The following is a 19,984-nucleotide window of genomic DNA, read 5'->3' on the forward strand; positions in this document are numbered from 1 at the left end:
TGACTTGGCTATCACGGCTGACTTAACAACTGGATAGCGTATTGGTTAAAGGTTGAAACACCTGGTAACATCTGCTCCTGGCCAAAGGGTACGGTTACCTCATCAGGTAAATGAAGAACACCCCAGTGTATGATGCAAGTATGAAAGCAGTCCAGTATCTGCACTAATTTTGTTCATTTTCCATCTAACAAAGGAACACAGCAGCATGTTGGTTTGGCCTTGTGAAAGAGTTTTTCAAGTGGAAAAGCTGTTGAACTGGGACAGTTCCACTCCTTCGATCTTGGAAATCTGGGTCCAGTGGCACAAGCAGTCATTCCAAACTGGGGTCTTCCTTAGTTGTAGCGGGTATCTTGTCTTTTTAGGTGCCTAATCATGACCTTCACTCTCTACAAAGCACTGTAGAACCACCTTCTTAGCCATTGGATCTTACTATTGATCTCATCTGCCCAGTCTGCCTGAACTAACTTTACATGCTAACAGCTACTTGGAGCCACAGATGAGAGCTGAATGTCCAGCTGGAACCAAAGGTGAGTGAGCTGCTCCAGAATGGACATGACAACCCCTCCCCCCCCCCGCCCATGTACAGCAGCGGACACTGGACAAATTCATCAGTCGATAACTATTGAGAACTAACACGCAGTTTTATAGTCCTGTAGTAGCTTTAGTAGTGCTCTAACTTGTTCCATATTTCATTTATTAAATACATAATCTGTTACTGAGTGAAGCCATATTTGCCTTTTCTACACCTTTTTAACCATTTCTATAAAACGTCAGCTAATTAGGGCAACTGTTTAATTGGGCCAAATTATCCCAGTTAACCAGAATCCACTGTACCTTAAATGCATAGGTAGACACTAGAAGCCAAACAACACTATTATGTGATTATTTTATAACTGATTAGTTTCTCTAAATTTTTTGTATCTTTGCTCTATTACTTTTGCCTCTAAACATTAATCAATCTCAATCTTGAAAATTCCAATAATCTGCCACATCCAAAGTAATATTCCTGACATCATCTTGTGAAAAATATTTCCAATTTCTCTCGCCAAGATCCACTCATTTATTCCTAGAATTAATTAGTGTGCTTTTAAGATTGTGAAGCAGTAACTTAACTCGCTACCTTACACACTGTGAACCATTAACAGACAATGGCAGATTTCAATCTGTATCCAAGATTTAAGCAGCCTAACTTAATATAAATTGGAAAAATTATGCTACACAATAGATGAATTTGAATGGTTAAAGGGAGTCAATATCAATCCAGCAATTGCCACAAACGTAAAATAATTTGTCTACAGCTTCCACTAAAAAGCCGATAGTTGATCGCTGGCAGATTTCCTGCACTCATGGTGGGAATTTTAGCTGCTGACTATGGAGAGCTTCAACCTGACAGAAGTCGAGCAACTCCAGTTGTTTCAATGGAAAGGAGGGCAGGTAGGAAATTACAGGCAATTTAAATTAAAATACAATTTTTGATGTTATTAATTATTTTTAAAACCCTACACAGTGCATTATTTTTGAAAACCTAATTATATATTTAATGGTTTCTGAACATCTGGCAGACATCAGCAGACACTGCCCACACACAGCAGCACAGACCATGAGAGAACCATGGTACTTACTGCAGCTGGAGACAGCCCCCAGTCAATTGAAGCTTCTTTAACTTTGTTGTCATCTTTGGCACTCTTCTCCAGGATAATCTTGTTGATTGGTTCCTGCATATCCAAAATGTCGAGGGCTTGCTGATATTCCTTGGCTGCATACTTTGAAATTGAAAAGAAATGAAAGATAAAAATTAGCAGAGCACTGAGGATGAAGACCTTCCCAGAATCTTACTGAAAGGTAGAATAGGTGTGAGGGGCTGAATGGCCTTTTTTTTTTGTTATAACTTCTAATGAAATAGAAGTAATCATCAACATAGATCTTGCAATTTATGGCACGTTAATGAATCATTCAAATTCTCTACAAGAAGAGAGACCCTCCCAATGAAACTTTGACAGGCTTCCTTTTGTTCTCTTCCCTAAAGTAGGTCTCAAATCCACCACACTAATCAGTTGGCCAGAGATGGCATAAGTACTGCAGCAAAAAGCAAGACTACAGATAAATGCTGCCAAAATCAGTCAGCGTTTATAGCTCAAAGCTCATAAAAGTTCTTTTATTTTTGCCAAAATTCCAGATAGAACTGTACATAACAGGAAAGGGCCCTTTGACCCACAATGTTGTGCTGAACTAATTAAATTGTTAATCTAATGCCCACTACACTAATCCTTTCTGCCTACACATTATCCATATCCTATATTCTTCAATTTTCTGCACATTCATGTGCCAATGTAAGAGCTTCTTGAATGCCTCCACAGTATCTACCTCCAAAGCCACACCAAGAACCCATCACACTCTGTGTAAAAGACTTGCACCACACAAACCCTTTGAACTTAGCCCCTTTCAGCCCTCTGCTATTAAAAGAAAAAAGAATTAAAGATGAGCTTTGTCTGTCAGATGTACATCTAAGCAGAGAGTGAAAGGTATAATTTGTGTCAAATCAAATCAGCGAGGATTGGGTTGAGCAGCCCGCAGGTGTTGTTACGCCTGGAGCACCCAGAGGAAAGCTGCATGGTCACGGAGGGAAGGCACAAACTCCTTACAGACAGTGGTGGGAATTGAACCCTGATCTTATACACTGCCTGACCCACTAATTTCCTCCAGCATCTCATTTTTGCTCCATTTTCCAGCTTGGCAATCTTTTGTGCCTCCATTTCAGACAATGGCTCCATCATCTTTATGGGGCTGGGGGGGGGGGGGGGGGTCACAGGACAAGCACTTATTAAATAATTATTTCTCCACCTTAACTTACTGAGGCTTTTGGTTATATACGTTACCAGAGGAATGGACCAGAGAGCTAAGAGACTTTGGTTTGCATCAGGAACATTTGCCGATTACATTCTGGAACTGCTGCTGCAAGCTTCCTCATGTTATAGCTCAACACGACATAGGGTATCGTGGTCTGGCTGCCACAAATCACAGAGATCACTTCTCAAAATACTATTTTTCTCAAACTGCATTGAATCATTTCTAACTGGAGGCAAAGAGTTATACAGTGCAGATACTGGCCCTTCAGCCCATCATGCTCGTGTTGCCATTTTCCCCATTTACACTAATCCCATTTGCAGGCATTGGGCATGTATCTATCCATATCTTGCCTATGTAAATATCTCTTAAAACAGGGCTAGTATTGGCCTCCGCCATCTCCGCCATCTCTTCCGGCAACACCCTCTGGATATCAACTTTCCCCTCAGATCCCCTTTGAAACTCTACCAACTCACACCGAACCTCTGCCCTGTTGTTTCTGACACCATTACTAAGCACGGGAATAGTACTCCATCACCATGATCCCCCAAGAGAGCCTATTCCATGGGTTAAAAACAAATTATAGCTCACAGAAATGCAGATTAGCTTTGAAGTTACCCTTCAAATACGGATCAAGAGATCTAGTATTTCTACTCCAGACAATGGAAGCAGCTTGCTGTGACCCAAGGTTAACCATCTCCTCTAGAACCACAATCAGATCATTGTCCAAACAACTGTTCCCTGTGCAAACCCGCTCACTGATGAATTCATAGTAAGCCATACACAGGCATATTAGCAAATATGATTTTGACATGGAAGAGTTATAAACGTCATAAAATATACTGCACTTACGTGACACAGGGCAGCAAAATATCGACACGCTCCATATAACTGAGGAATAAAAAGACATTTTTAACACCAATGTTCACTGGTTTCTACAAAAATTAATATTGCCCATTGAAAATTTTGTCAGCTCGGTGACACAATTAGACATGTCAATACAATATTGAGGAGATGGCAGGTGGAGAAATCATTCAGCATTATTTTGCTGATGTAAATTACATCCAAACCAACAGGCTTCTATATCCTACTCCAATCCTAACGTATCCCCTGTACAGCGAGCTGTTAAGATTTCAAAATGACAAGGACAACATCTGAAAGAAACTGCTCACACGAAGCACAGAAAAATTCATCAACTGCCTTGTGGGTACACATATTCCAGGTTGCTGAAAATTACAACATATAACATGGTGTGAAGGTTAAACCCTGACCTTCAGTAGCCCTTGAGACAGAAGCATTGGTGAACAATCGCATAATTTGAAACAGGTGACATTAGAACCGCAAGGACACAGGAGGTAAATCCTTACCTTGTCGAGCTTACGGGATCGAATAGCATGGGCAGCTCTGTGGTATTGGGCTGTGAGGTAAAGGCACTGGGACAGCCAGTAGATATCCTGGGGCTCCTCTACAATACAATCAGAATAAGTAAATGCAGCAACATTACAAATTTCCAGTAAATCTGAACCACTCCTAGGGGTCAATGAAATAAAAATAATAGCAAAATAAAAATAATGTAATCACCTCCAATGCTTAAATAGAACACCTACATTACTGAGTCACACTTCATACTACTGAAACATGTCAAGTACAATTAGAAATTAAAATACAAACATTACCTCTACCATCTATCCCTCATTCTATTTCTATTAATCTAACGTGGTTATTCTATCTCAATTATATCTAATTAAGTGGTAGAATCCAAGCCTACAGCATAGATATTTAAGTTATTCATAGATACATCTTTATATTATCGAACTTTAAAGGGGTGGAAACTAGAAATGAGAATCAGAGCCAAGCCTGGACTCATGTTTTGTTAAAGTAATTAAATGACTTGAACTGCCATTCAGAAGCTTACATTACAAATCTGCAGACTTTGAAATCTTCTGCGCAGACGATGAGCATTTGAAATCTTCCAAGCAGATCAAATAATAAAAATTAGTTTACTATCAATTCTGGGCGAGTTTGAAAGTACAGGCTTTGCAAAATTTCATTCAGTTCACCAATTCTCCTCTCTTGCATTGACTCCAGATCCAACAAACTGCCCTCTGAGAAGACCGAACAAGCAACTCAGTGCATGAAATGCTAACCTTGCCAGCATCACCAATAATCCACAACGGCACAAGGGTTCGGGTGGTCCGCTAACTTCTGTGATGCACGAGGTCACAGACTACTCAGATCCCTACCCTGAGCACATTTAACCCTGAGGAAAGGAAATAGGCTCACCGTGTGAAAGAGAGGCAACCTTGTCAGCCCAGAACAGCGCACTCTGGTATTGTTGCTGCAGAAAAGCAGACAATCAAATTGTTAGCATCATGACATTCGCTGAATGAGGTTCAGATCACAGAGGGAGTGCCAGAGATGCAGGAGACTATGGGGATCACTGTGCTGCTGGGGAGGGGGGGGGGGTGGAGCACAGAGGGAGTGCTGGGGGGGGAAGGAGGCAAAAGGACCACCACTGGCATGAAGGATCACTGCAGGAGAGTGATGCATGAGCTACGCTACTAGAGAGGAGTGCAGTGCCCTGAGACTCCACACATCTGATCAAGATTCAGACCACACACACTCACTCACATTCAATTGACGTACAGCGTGCACGTACATTACACACCTGATCGAGGTACAGCCCATAAACACACACACACACACACCTGATCGAGTCCAGCCCATAAACACACACACACACACCTGATCGAGTCCAGCCCATAAACACACACACACACACACACCTGATCGAGGTACAGCCCATAAACACACACACACACCTGATCAAGGTCCAGCCCATAAACAAACACACACACACACCTGATCGAGGTCCAGCCCATAAACACACACACACACCTGATCGAGGTCCAGCCCATAAACACACATACACACACACACACACACACACACACACACACACACACACACACCTGATCGAGGTCCAGCCCATAAACACACACACATACCTGATCGAGGTCCAGCCCATAAACACACACACACACCTGATCAAGGTCCAGCCCATAAACACACACACACACCTGATCAAGGTCCAGCCCATAAACAAACACACACACACACCTGATCGAGGTACAGCCCATAAACACACACACACACACCTGATCGAGGTCCAGCCCATAAACACACATACACACATACACACACACACACACACACACACACCTGATCGAGGTCCAGCACATAAACACACACACATACCTGATCGAGGTCCAGCCCATAAACACACACACACACCTGATCGAGGTCCAGCCCATAAACAAACACACACACCTGATCGAGGTCCAGCCCATAAACAAACACACACACACACACACCTGATCGAGGTCCAGCCCGTAATCACACACACACACACCTGATCGAGGTCCAGCCCATAAACACACACACACACACCTGATCGAGATACAGCCCGTAATCACATACACACACACCTGATCGAGGTCCAGCCCATAAACACACACACACACACACACCTGATCGAGATACAGCCCGTAATCACATATACACACACCTGATCGAGATACGGCCCATAATCACATACACACACACCTGATCGAGATACGGCCCATAATCACATATACACACACCTGATCGAGATACAGCCCATAATCACATATACACACACACACACACCTGATCGAGATACGGCCCGTAATCACATACACACCTGATCGAGATACGGCCCATAATCACATACACACACACCTGATCGAGATACAGCCCGTAATCACATACACACACACACCTGATCGAGATACGGCCCATAATCACATACACACACACCTGATCGAGATACGGCCCATAAACACACACACACACACACCTGATCGAGTCCAGCCCATAAACACACACACACACACCTGATCGAGTCCAGCCCATAAACACACACACACACACACACCTGATCGAGGTCCAGCCCATAAACACACATACACACATACACACACACACACACACACACACACACACACACACACCTGATCGAGGTCCAGCCCATAAACACACACACATACCTGATCGAGGTCCAGCCCATAAACACACACACACACCTGATCGAGGTCCAGCCCATAAACAAACACACACACCTGATCGAGGTCCAGCCCATAAACACACATACACACACACACACAAACACACACACACCTGATCGAGTCCAGCCCATAAACACACACACACACCTGATCGAGTCCAGCCCATAAACACACACACACACACACCTGATCAAGGTCCAACCCATAAACAAACACACACACACACCTGATCGAGGTACAGCCCATAAACACACACACACACCTGATCGAGGTCCAGCCCATAAACACACATACACACATACACACACACACACACACACACACACCTGATCGAGGTCCAGCCCATAAACACACACACATACCTGATCGAGGTCCAGCCCATAAACACACACACACACACCTGATCAAGGTCCAGCCCATAAACACACACACACACCTGATCAAGGTCCAGCCCATAAACAAACACACACACACACCTGATCGAGATACAGCCCGTAATCACATATACACACACCTGATCGAGATACAGCCCATAATCACATACACACACACCTGATCGAGATACAGCCCATAATCACATACACGCACACACCTGATCGAGATACCGCCCATAATCACAAACACGCACACACCTGATCGAGGTACAGCCCATAATCACATACACACACACCTGATCGAGATACGGCCTATAATCACATACACACACACCTGATCGAGATACGGCCCATAATCACATACACACACACCTGATCGAGATACGGCCCATAATCACATATACACACACCTGATCGAGATACAGCCCATAATCACATATACACACACACACACACCTGATCGAGATACGGCCCGTAATCACATACACACCTGATCGAGATACGGCCCATAATCACATACACACACACCTGATCGAGATACAGCCCGTAATCACATACACACACACACCTGATCGAGATACGGCCCATAATCACATACACACACACCTGATCGAGATACGGCCCATAAACACACACACACACACACCTGATCGAGTCCAGCCCATAAACACACACACACACACCTGATCGAGTCCAGCCCATAAACACACACACACACACACACCTGATCGAGGTCCAGCCCATAAACACACATACACACATACACACACACACACACACACACACACACACACACACACCTGATCGAGGTCCAGCCCATAAACACACACACATACCTGATCGAGGTCCAGCCCATAAACACACACACACACCTGATCGAGGTCCAGCCCATAAACAAACACACACACCTGATCGAGGTCCAGCCCATAAACACACATACACACACACACACAAACACACACACACCTGATCGAGTCCAGCCCATAAACACACACACACACCTGATCGAGTCCAGCCCATAAACACACACACACACACACCTGATCAAGGTCCAACCCATAAACAAACACACACACACACCTGATCGAGGTACAGCCCATAAACACACACACACACCTGATCGAGGTCCAGCCCATAAACACACATACACACATACACACACACACACACACACACACACCTGATCGAGGTCCAGCCCATAAACACACACACATACCTGATCGAGGTCCAGCCCATAAACACACACACACACCTGATCAAGGTCCAGCCCATAAACACACACACACACCTGATCAAGGTCCAGCCCATAAACAAACACACACACACACCTGATCGAGGTACAGCCCATAAACACACACACACACACCTGATCGAGGTCCAGCCCATAAACACACATACACACATACACCCACACACACACACATCTGATCGAGGTCCAGCCCATAAACACACACACACACACCTGATCGAGGTCCAGCCCATAAACAAACACACACACCTGATCGAGTCCAGCCCATAAACACACACACACACCTGATCGAGTTCCAGCCCATAAACACACACACACAAACACACACACACACACACCTGTTCGAGGTCCAGCCCATAAACACACACACATACCTGATCGAGGTCCAGCCCATAAACACACACACACACCTGATCGAGGTCCAGCCCATAAACAAACACACACACACACACACACCTGATCGAGGTCCAGCCCATAAACAAACACACACACACACACACACCTGATCGAGGTCCAGCCCGTAATCACACACACACACACCTGATCGAGGTCCAGCCCATAAACACACACACACACACCTGATCGAGATACAGCCCGTAATCACATACACACACACCTGATCGAGGTCCAGCCCATAAACACACACACACACACACACCTGATCGAGATACGGCCCGTAATCACATACACACCTGATCGAGATACGGCCCATAATCACATACACACACACCTGATCGAGATACAGCCCGTAATCACATACACACACACACCTGATCGAGATACGGCCCATAATCACATACACACACACCTGATCGAGATACGGCCCATAAACACACACACACACACACCTGATCGAGTCCAGCCCATAAACACACACACACACACCTGATCGAGTCCAGCCCATAAACACACACACACACACACACCTGATCGAGGTCCAGCCCATAAACACACATACACACATACACACATACACACACACACACACACACACACACACCTGATCGAGGTCCAGCCCATAAACACACACACATACCTGATCGAGGTCCAGCCCATAAACACACACACACACCTGATCGAGGTCCAGCCCATAAACAAACACACACACCTGATCGAGGTCCAGCCCATAAACACACATACACACACACACACAAACACACACACACCTGATCGAGTCCAGCCCATAAACACACACACACACCTGATCGAGGTCCAGCCCATAAACACACACACACACCTGATCAAGGTCCAGCCCATAAACACACACACACACCTGATCAAGGTCCAGCCCATAAACAAACACACACACACACCTGATCGAGTCCAGCCCATAAACACACACACACACACCTGATCGAGTCCAGCCCATAAACACACACACACACACACACCTGATCGAGGTCCAGCCCATAAACACACATACACACACACACACACACACACACACACACACACCTGATCGAGGTACAGCCCATAAACACACACACATACCTGATCGAGGTCCAGCCCATAAACACACACACACACCTGATCGAGGTCCAGCCCATAAACAAACACACACACCTGATCGAGGTCCAGCCCATAAACACACATACACACACACACACAAACACACACACACCTGATCGAGTCCAGCCCATAAACACACACACACACCTGATCGAGTCCAGCCCATAAACACACACACACACACACCTGATCAAGGTCCAACCCATAAACAAACACACACACACACCTGATCGAGGTACAGCCCATAAACACACACACACACCTGATCGAGGTCCAGCCCATAAACACACATACACACACACACACACACACACACCTGATCGAGGTCCAGCCCATAAACACACACACATACCTGATCGAGGTCCAGCCCATAAACACACACACACACCTGATCAAGGTCCAGCCCATAAACACACACACACACCTGATCAAGGTCCAGCCCATAAACAAACACACACACACACCTGATCGAGGTCCAGCCCATAAACACACACACACACACCTGATCGAGGTCCAGCCCATAAACACACATACACACATACACCCACACACACACACATCTGATCGAGGTCCAGCCCATAAACACACACACACACACCTGATCGAGGTCCAGCCCATAAACAAACACACACACCTGATCGAGTCCAGCCCATAAACACACACACACACCTGATCGAGTTCCAGCCCATAAACACACACACACAAACACACACACACACACACCTGTTCGAGGTCCAGCCCATAAACACACACACATACCTGATCGAGGTCCAGCCCATAAACACACACACACACCTGATCGAGGTCCAGCCCATAAACAAACACACACACACACACACACCTGATCGAGGTCCAGCCCGTAATCACACACACACACACCTGATCGAGGTCCAGCCCATAAACACACACACACACACACACACACACACACCTGATCGAGATACAGCCCGTAATCACATACACACACACCTGATCGAGGTCCAGCCCATAAACACACACACACACACACACACACACACACACACACACCTGATCGAGATACAGCCCGTAATCACATATACACACACCTGATCGAGATACAGCCCATAATCACATACACACACACCTGATCGAGATACAGCCCATAATCACATACACGCACACACCTGATCGAGATACCGCCCATAATCACAAACACGCACACACCTGATCGAGGTACAGCCCATAATCCCATACACACACACCTGATCGAGATACGGCCTATAATCACATACACACACACCTGATCGAGATACGGCCCATAATCACATACACACACACCTGATCGAGATACAGCCCATAATCACATATACACACACACACACACCTGATCGAGATACGGCCCGTAATCACATACACACACACACCTGATCGAGATACGGCCCATAATCACATACACACACACCTGATCGAGATACAGCCCGTAATCACATACACACACACACCTGATCGAGATACGGCCCATAATCACATACACACACACCTGATCGAGATACGGCCCGTAATCACATACACACACACACCTGATCGAGATACGGCCCGTAATCACATACACACACACACACCTGATCGAGATACAGCCCATAATCACACACACACACACCTGATCGAGATACGGCCCATAATCACATACACACACACCTGATCGAGATACGGCCTGTAATCACATACACACACACACCTGATCGAGTCCAGCCCATAATCACAAACACACACACGCACACACACACCTATCGAGGTACAGCCCATAATCACAAACAAGCACACACACACACACACACCTGATCGAGGTCCAGCCCATAATCACATATACACACACACACACCTGATCGAGTCCAGCCCATAGTCACATACACACACACCTGATCGAGGTACAGCCCATAATCACAAACACGCACACACCTGATCGAGATACAGCCCATAATCACAAACACGCACACACACCTGATCGAGATACAGCCCATAATCACAAACACACCTGATCGAGCCCAGCCCATAATCACATACACACACACCTGATCGAGGTCCAGCCCATAATCACATACACACACACACACACACACACACACACCTGATCGAGGTCCAGCCCATAATCACATACACACACACACACACACATACACACACACCTGATCGAGGTCCAGCCCATAATCACATACACACACACACACACACACACACACACCTGATCGAGGTCCAGCCCATAAACACACACACATACCTGATCGAGGTCCAGCCCATAAACACACACACACACCTGATCGAGGTCCAGCCCATAAACAAACACACACACCTGATCGAGGTCCAGCCCATAAACACACACACACACCTGATCGAGGTCCAGCCCATAAACACACATACACACACACACACACACACCTGATCGAGGTCCAGCCCATAAACACACACACACACCTGATCGAGGTCCAGCCCATAAACAAACACACACACCTGATCGAGGTCCAGCCCATAAACACACACACACACACCTGATCGAGGTCCAGCCCATAAACACACACACATACCTGATCGAGGTCCAGCCCATAAACACACACACGCACCTGATCGAGGTCCAGCCCATAAACAAACACACACACACACACACCTGATCGAGGTCCAGCCCATAAACACACACACACACACCTGATCGAGGTACAGCCCATAATCACATACACACACACCTGATCGAGATACAGCCCATAATCACATACACACACACCTGATCGAGATACAGCCCATAATCACATACACACACACCTGATCGAGGTCCAGCCCATAATCACATACACACACACCTGATCGAGGTCCAGCCCATAATCACATACACACACACCTGATCGAGGTCCAGCCCATAAACACACACACACACACAGACACACACCTGATCGAGATACAGCCCATAATTACTTATACACACACCTGATCGAGATACAGCCCATAATCACATACACGCACACACCTGATCGAGATACCGCCCATAATCACAAACACGCACACACCTGATCGAGGTACAGCCCATAAACACATACACACACACCTGATCGAGATACGGCCCATAATCACATACACACACACCTGATCGAGATACGGCCCATAATCACATACACACACACACCTGATCGAGTCCAGCCCATAATCACAAACACACACACCTGATCGAGGTACAGCCCATAAACACATACACACACACCTGATCGAGATACGGCCCATAATCACATACACACACACCTGATCGAGATACGGCCCATAATCACATACACACACACACCTGATTGAGTCCAGCCCATAATCACAAACACACACACGCACACACACACCTATCGAGGTACAGCCCATAATCACATACACACACACACACACACACACACCTGATCAAGGTCCAGCCCATAATCACATATACACACACACACACACACACACCTGATTGAGGTACAGCCCATAATCACAAAGACACACCCACACCTGATTGAGTCCAGTCCATAATCACATACACACACCTACCTGATCAAGGTACAGCCTATAAACACTCTCTCTCTCACACACACACACACACACACACCCGATTGAGGTACAGCCTATAATCACATAAACACACCTGATCAAGTTAGCCTATAATCACATACACACACACCTGATCAAGGTACAGCCCATAATCACAAACACATACACCTCATCGAGGTACAGCCCATAATCACAAACACACACGCACACACCTGATCGAGGTACACGCTATCTTCGTTATATGCGTCCATTCTATGCGGACACATTTAAGCGAGGGACCTATTTCTACTAACGTCTCCTTATATGCGTCCAAAACTCACAGTTACGCAAGGAGCACTGCTTTCCTGCCAATATAAGTCAGGTGTGCATGCCTCACTGTCTCACTCCCGGCGGTCTTGCATTGGTTTTGGCAAGGTGTGGATGTGCAATCTTGCGCTCTTAAATTTTTGTTGGTTTTACCTACTGTGCAGTGATTTTGCACTTGAAATATTTAGCTATGCTTCTTAAGCGTCCGATGTCATGTCCTGGGCCATCAGCCAAGCAGCAGAGAACCGCTTTAACACTTGAAAAAAAGTTGGAAATCATAAACAGCGCTGCATCAGCTGAAGGTAACACAGCTCTGGGATGCTACTGCCGGGAACAGAATTTTGCCTTTAATGTTCTTTTGTTGCTTGGCAATGCGCCAGCCTATCCTAAACATTTGGACAGCATTCCTCCTTACATAACAGTGCGTTACATAACACAACATCGCTGATTCAACCACTCAACCAAGGTGCGATCCACATTCAAGGCGTTTTTTTTTACGGCGAACTATCTCTCAGATGCTGCAAGCAACAGACGATTTTGAAAATCCCGGGAGTTTACCAACAGTGAGGGAACGGTGGAAGTCAGGACACTTGGCACAATTAGCGATGGACATGGACCCAAGTTTAGAACGGAGTCAGCATTTCAGTCATTCCCTGCCGTCAGCCCTTCTCCCCACAAGCAAATTTATGCTGAAAAACAAAATGCTGCCAAGCAAACAACCCTCACCACTCTCTTCAAACTGGTGCCGGCAGTTGTAAGAGTTCTGTGAGCCTTCCTTCACTCCTTGCTCTGCTTGATATGATCCTGATGGCTACAACCATCCATGCACCTTACCGACATAAAGGTGCCTGACACCACAACAGCCACTCATCTCCCAGAGCAAACACACCTGCCACTGTTGGTGAGTACTGTACACCCTAGTATGTTAACTTTCTATGATTTATTACATTGAATATTACCTTAAATTGATGAAATATAATAAGAATGTGCTTTGTGGTACTGCTTATGTGTCGTATTGGTATGAAAATGTGAATAAATTACAGATAAAACATATTTAGAAAGCCCTCTGGAACGCATCCCTATTTTCACCATTTAAATAATTATTCACAGTATGCATTGACTGCGAGGAACGTATCCCCCACATATAACGAGGATAGGGTGTACAGCTTATAATCACTCACACATACACACCTCACACCTGATCAAGGTACAGCCCATAATCACATACACACACACACACACACACACACCTGATTGAGGTACAGACCATAATTTCTCTCACACATAAACACACACACCTGATCAAGGTACAACCCATAAACACACACACACACACACACACACTGTCCAGTGGACTCAGGGACTTACAAACATTGGGCCTTCACCTTCCCCAGTAGTCTTGTAGATTCGTGTCATCGCCCATTAACTCAACTCTGAAAACTTGCACTTATTCCTCAATCACAGTTTATTTCCTCATGCACAAGAAGAACAGTGTGGCCCACTGCCACCAAACTGTTCTGAAGTTCAAAGAGATGTCATTTTTCTACTGAATTGACTAATGGATACATATGTTGACCAACTGGCAATATTGTGTATGCTCAAATTCCAAATCCCTCGCAGGGAAATGGCTCTCCTTCCACCAACCAGGTCAAGAGAACAGCATCTCAATGCGTGAAAACAGCTCTTGTTGCAATGTCCTCTTCCTGCATAGTGATCTTTTAACAACATCTCTCAATGGTACAGCCCGTCAGAAAATACAGTGCTTGTCACTGATGCTCTGACACAATGCTACTCCTCTGTGCAAGACCTCTAACCGTATGCTGTTCCCTTAGAGGTCTCACTCACACACACACACACACACACACACACACACACACTCGTGATCGACAGACAACCCTTGTCTTGTCCATACTGCACCAACTGCCACCACTGGGCTATAAACGTGCAGTCCCTCATGCATGCAGTTGTAATTTAAATTGCGGTGTTTAAGAGCAGCAACTTGAAAGTTTGACTATCAGTGGCAGATTTAATGTGTGGCGGCAGGGAGTTCCAAACTGGAGTGGTCCTAGGGTACAGTGAGTAGCGGTAACAGTCCTCGTTTGTCCGGATGGTCTTGTAGTTCAGGGATTGGTTTTGTCGGGTTGCTGGTCTGTTATTCTGGTTATACAGATGGTGATTAATGTTGGATGGAGTTAATGAATGAGTTTCTTTGTAAATTGCAGTAAGCCTGGCTATTGTGCGGCATCTTTTGAGGGTATCCCATTTGCGGTCGAGAAGCTTATCCGTAACACTACTGGTCTTTCTATCATCACTGGTTACAAACCTGGCAGCTCTTCTCTGGACTTTCTCAAGGTTATTGATGTCAGACAGACATACTTTACTGATCCCGAGGGAAATTGGGTCTCGTTACAGCCGCACCAACCAAGAATAGTGTAGAAATATAGCAATATAAAATCATAAATAATTAAATAATCATATGTAAGTTATGCCAAGTGGAAATTAGTCCAGGACCAGCCTATTGGCTCAGGGTGTTTGACACTCCGAGAGAGGAGTTGTAAAATTTGATGGCCACAGGCAGGAATGACTTCCTATGACGCTCAATGTTACATCTCAGTAGAATCAGTCTCTGGCTGAAAGTACTCCTGTGCCTAACCAGTACATAATGGAGTGGATGGGAGTCATTGTCCAAGATGGCATGCAACTTGGACTGCATCCTCTTTTCAGACACCACCGTCAGAGAGTCCAGTTCCACCCCCACAACATCACTGGCCTTACGAATGAGTTTGTTGATTCTGTTGTTGTCTGCTACCCTCAGCCTGCTGCCCCAGCACACAACAGCAAACATGATAGCACTGGCCACCACAGACCCGTAGAACATCCTCAGTATCGTCCGGCAGATGTTAAAGGACCTCAGTCTCCTCAGGAAATAGAGACGGCTCTGACCCTTCTTGTAGACAACCTCAGTGTTCTTTGACCAGTCCGGTTTATTGTCAATTCGTATCCCCAGGTATTTGTAATCCTCCACCATGTCCACACTGACCCCTTGGAGGGAAACAGGGGTCACCAGTGCCTCAGCCCTGCTCAGGTCTATCACCAGCTCCTTAGTCTTTTTCACATTAAGCTGCAGATGATTCTGCTCGCACCATGTGACAAAGTTTCCCACTGTAGCCCTGTACTCAGCCTCATCTCCCTTGCTGATGCATCCAACTATGGCAGAGTCATCAGAAAACTTCTGAAGGTGGCAAGACTCTGTGCAGTAGTAGTCTGTGAATGGTTTGGTAGGGATCCCAAATGGCACTACAGTATTCAAGTCTTGGACAGACAAGAGTTTTTAAGCAATTTCTTTTGTGGTTTTTGAGCAGTACAAAAGTTACGCCGTAAGGCCAAGGATTTTGTTGGAACTTGAAATGGTTTGGTTTGGTTGATGTGTTTTGCCCAGCTAAGTTTATCTGACAGTTCAATGCCTAAGTAGGAGTGATGTTTTACTTCCTAGAGTGTAGCGTTTCCCATGAAGTACTGATGATGGTAATTTCATTCTTGTGGGTCATTCTCTTAATGTAGCACTTTGAGATGTTAAATTTCATCTGCCAGGAGGACTCACGCTTGCACAGTGAGTTAATGTCTTGTTGAAGGGTACTGCAGTCATTTGGAGAATTTATGGGTCTGTACAGAATCAGGTCATCTGCAAACAGTCTAACTTCAGATGTAACACATGTTGGAAGGTCGTTTATATAGGTTAAAAAAAAGTAGTGGGCCCAAGACAGTGCCCTGTGGTACTCCCAAAAACACTGGACAGCTGGATGGGGATTGCCCATCGATTAATACCTTCCGGTGCCGTTTAGTTAGAAAGCTTTCGATCCAATCCTTGGTAGAGCCTCAGATGCCAAGATGGTCAAGTTTGGCTAACAGGTGTTGATGTGCTACAGTATCAAAAGCTTTACTAAAATTCTTATGCAAAGGTCAACTTAACTCTTTGCATCCAGAATCTGGGCTAGATCATTAACGAGTCCGGCTAACTCACAAGACTGTCCGCTCCTAAATCCATGCTGTCTGTTGAAGAGATGAGAATCTCTCCAGATGACCCATGATATTGCTGTGAATAATGTGTTCCAGCTGCTTGCTTACAATACAATTAAGTGACACAGGATAGTCATTAGATGATAAAGTCCTGTCCCCTTTCTTGTAGATTGATATGACATTGGCAATGAGCCAGTCTTTAGGCAAGGTTCCATTAGACAAAGACTTTTGATAGATTTTTTGGAGTATTGAAGCAGCCCTAGCGGCACATTCTTTGAGAATACGTGCTGGCACATTATCAGGTCATGCGGCTTTGTGGGCCTGGAGGTTTATCAATAATTTTTCAACACCTGCGGTGGTAATGTTGATATTCAGCATATTTGGAACACTACTATGTCCTAAGTCCGGTACTGATGAGATATCTTCCCTTGTGAAAACAGAGTAAAACTGTTGGTTGAATACTTCTGCTTTCTCCTTTGCACTGGAAACAATCCTTCCCATAGATGATAATGGGGAGACACCGAATACTTCCCAACGTATAGCTTTCACGTACTTCCAGCAAGTTTTGGTATTTTCACTCTGGAAACTTATACCAATATCATGCACATAATCACGGTGAAGTTTTCTCATCCGCCTATCAACCTTTCTCTGAAAGAATTTAAACTCATCCCATCAAATAGAAAAATCACCTGTCTTTCTGGCACAATTATACAGCTTACGTTTCTTCCTAATACTTCTCTTAAGCGAAGCATTAACCCACGGTAAACTTGGTTTGGAAGAGCTCATTTTGTGAGGAATGTTGGCATTCATAGATTTCCGTATTGTGCTAATAAATTTAGTCCGTAAGCTGTCAATATCAGAGTTCACAATGACGTCATTGTGCTAACTGTTGAGGGTGCTGAGGTCCTCAGATGTTTTGGTAGTTGGTTTTGGCATAAATGAACATTTTATGCTTTGGTTTTTTTAAAACTATTTTTGGTTTGATTGAGGCATCCACAATAACAATATCATGGTCACTAATCCCTCGTTTGACTTCTATTTTACTAACAAAAGCTGGGTTGTTTGTGAAACACAGATCAAGTAGACCCTGGTCTCTTGTAGGCTCAGTAACGACTTGATGAAGATTATGATCAAGTGCTCCTTCAATCATCACCTTACTTGGATCACGGTATCTTCCACAAGGCAACAAGATATTGGAATTCCAATTAACATCTGGCATGTTGAAATCCCCTAATAACCAGATGGAGCCATGCTTAGGCATTTTCCCAAAATCACACACACCCCTGATCGAGGTATAGCCCATAATTTCTCACACACACGATCGTGGTACAGCCAAAAATCTCACTCACACACACACACTGATCGAAACACAACCCATTATCACTCACACCTGATCGAGGTACAGCCATAATGTCATGTCACACACTCCTGATCAGAGTACAGTCCATAATCACACACATATACCTGACCGCCGTACAGCCGATAATCAATAACTCACAAACATGATGTACAGCCTAAACACGTACATGATCGCGGTTCGGCCGGAAATCATTATATATAAACACACTCAACCTGATCCAGGTGCAGCCCAATCTCTCTCTCACACACACACAGTGAAACACAGAGCTGTACAAGGGAAGCTCACAATCGTGCGCACACACACACACACCTGATCCAGGTACAGCCGAACCCGCCGCCGTAGTCGGTCCCGGTCTCCGCGCTGTTTCTGGCTCATTGTTCCCGCTTCACCGCCACTTCCGGTCGCCGCCTTTCCGCAACCTAATCCTTTCCCCCCGGAGCGCAACGGTCCGGACAGAAAGTCCTACCCTACAGAAAGCCCCCAGACTCAGAGCGGCGGCGGAGCGTGCATGGGCGTGGTCTCCGAGTGGTTGGGGAGACAGTAAGGGAGGGAGAGCCCGGGCCTCTGCCGCTTCAGTGAGAGCTGACTTGTTTGAAATCAGTTTATTATTGGAACATGTATCAAGGTACAGTGTAAAACTTGTATGCCATCCATAAAGATCGATCATTACTACATTGAGGTAGTAAGACAATAACATAATGAAGTGTAACAGTGACAG

The 19,984-nt window shown here is 45.4% G+C and overlaps 1 protein-coding gene across 1 annotated transcript in view; it reads right to left on the bottom strand.

The window, feature by feature from the left end:
* cdc16 (cell division cycle 16 homolog (S. cerevisiae)) overlaps window positions 1–19,704 on the bottom strand; it is a 74,166-nt gene extending 54,462 nt beyond the window's left edge. Inside the window, exons 1-5 of the mRNA XM_059970551.1 lie at window positions 19,576–19,704; window positions 5,128–5,182; window positions 4,212–4,309; window positions 3,697–3,735; window positions 1,623–1,763 (exon numbers count right to left, since the gene is read on the bottom strand). Coding sequence (XP_059826534.1) covers window positions 1,623–1,763; window positions 3,697–3,735; window positions 4,212–4,309; window positions 5,128–5,182; window positions 19,576–19,641 — 399 coding nt within the window. The 5' untranslated portion in view covers window positions 19,642–19,704. The remainder of the gene's footprint in view (window positions 1–1,622; window positions 1,764–3,696; window positions 3,736–4,211; window positions 4,310–5,127; window positions 5,183–19,575) is intronic.
* Between the last annotated feature and the right edge of the window lie 280 nt (window positions 19,705–19,984).

This window comes from Hypanus sabinus, chromosome 5, assembly GCF_030144855.1.
Source record: "Hypanus sabinus isolate sHypSab1 chromosome 5, sHypSab1.hap1, whole genome shotgun sequence".
Lineage (NCBI taxonomy): Eukaryota > Metazoa > Chordata > Chondrichthyes > Myliobatiformes > Dasyatidae > Hypanus > Hypanus sabinus.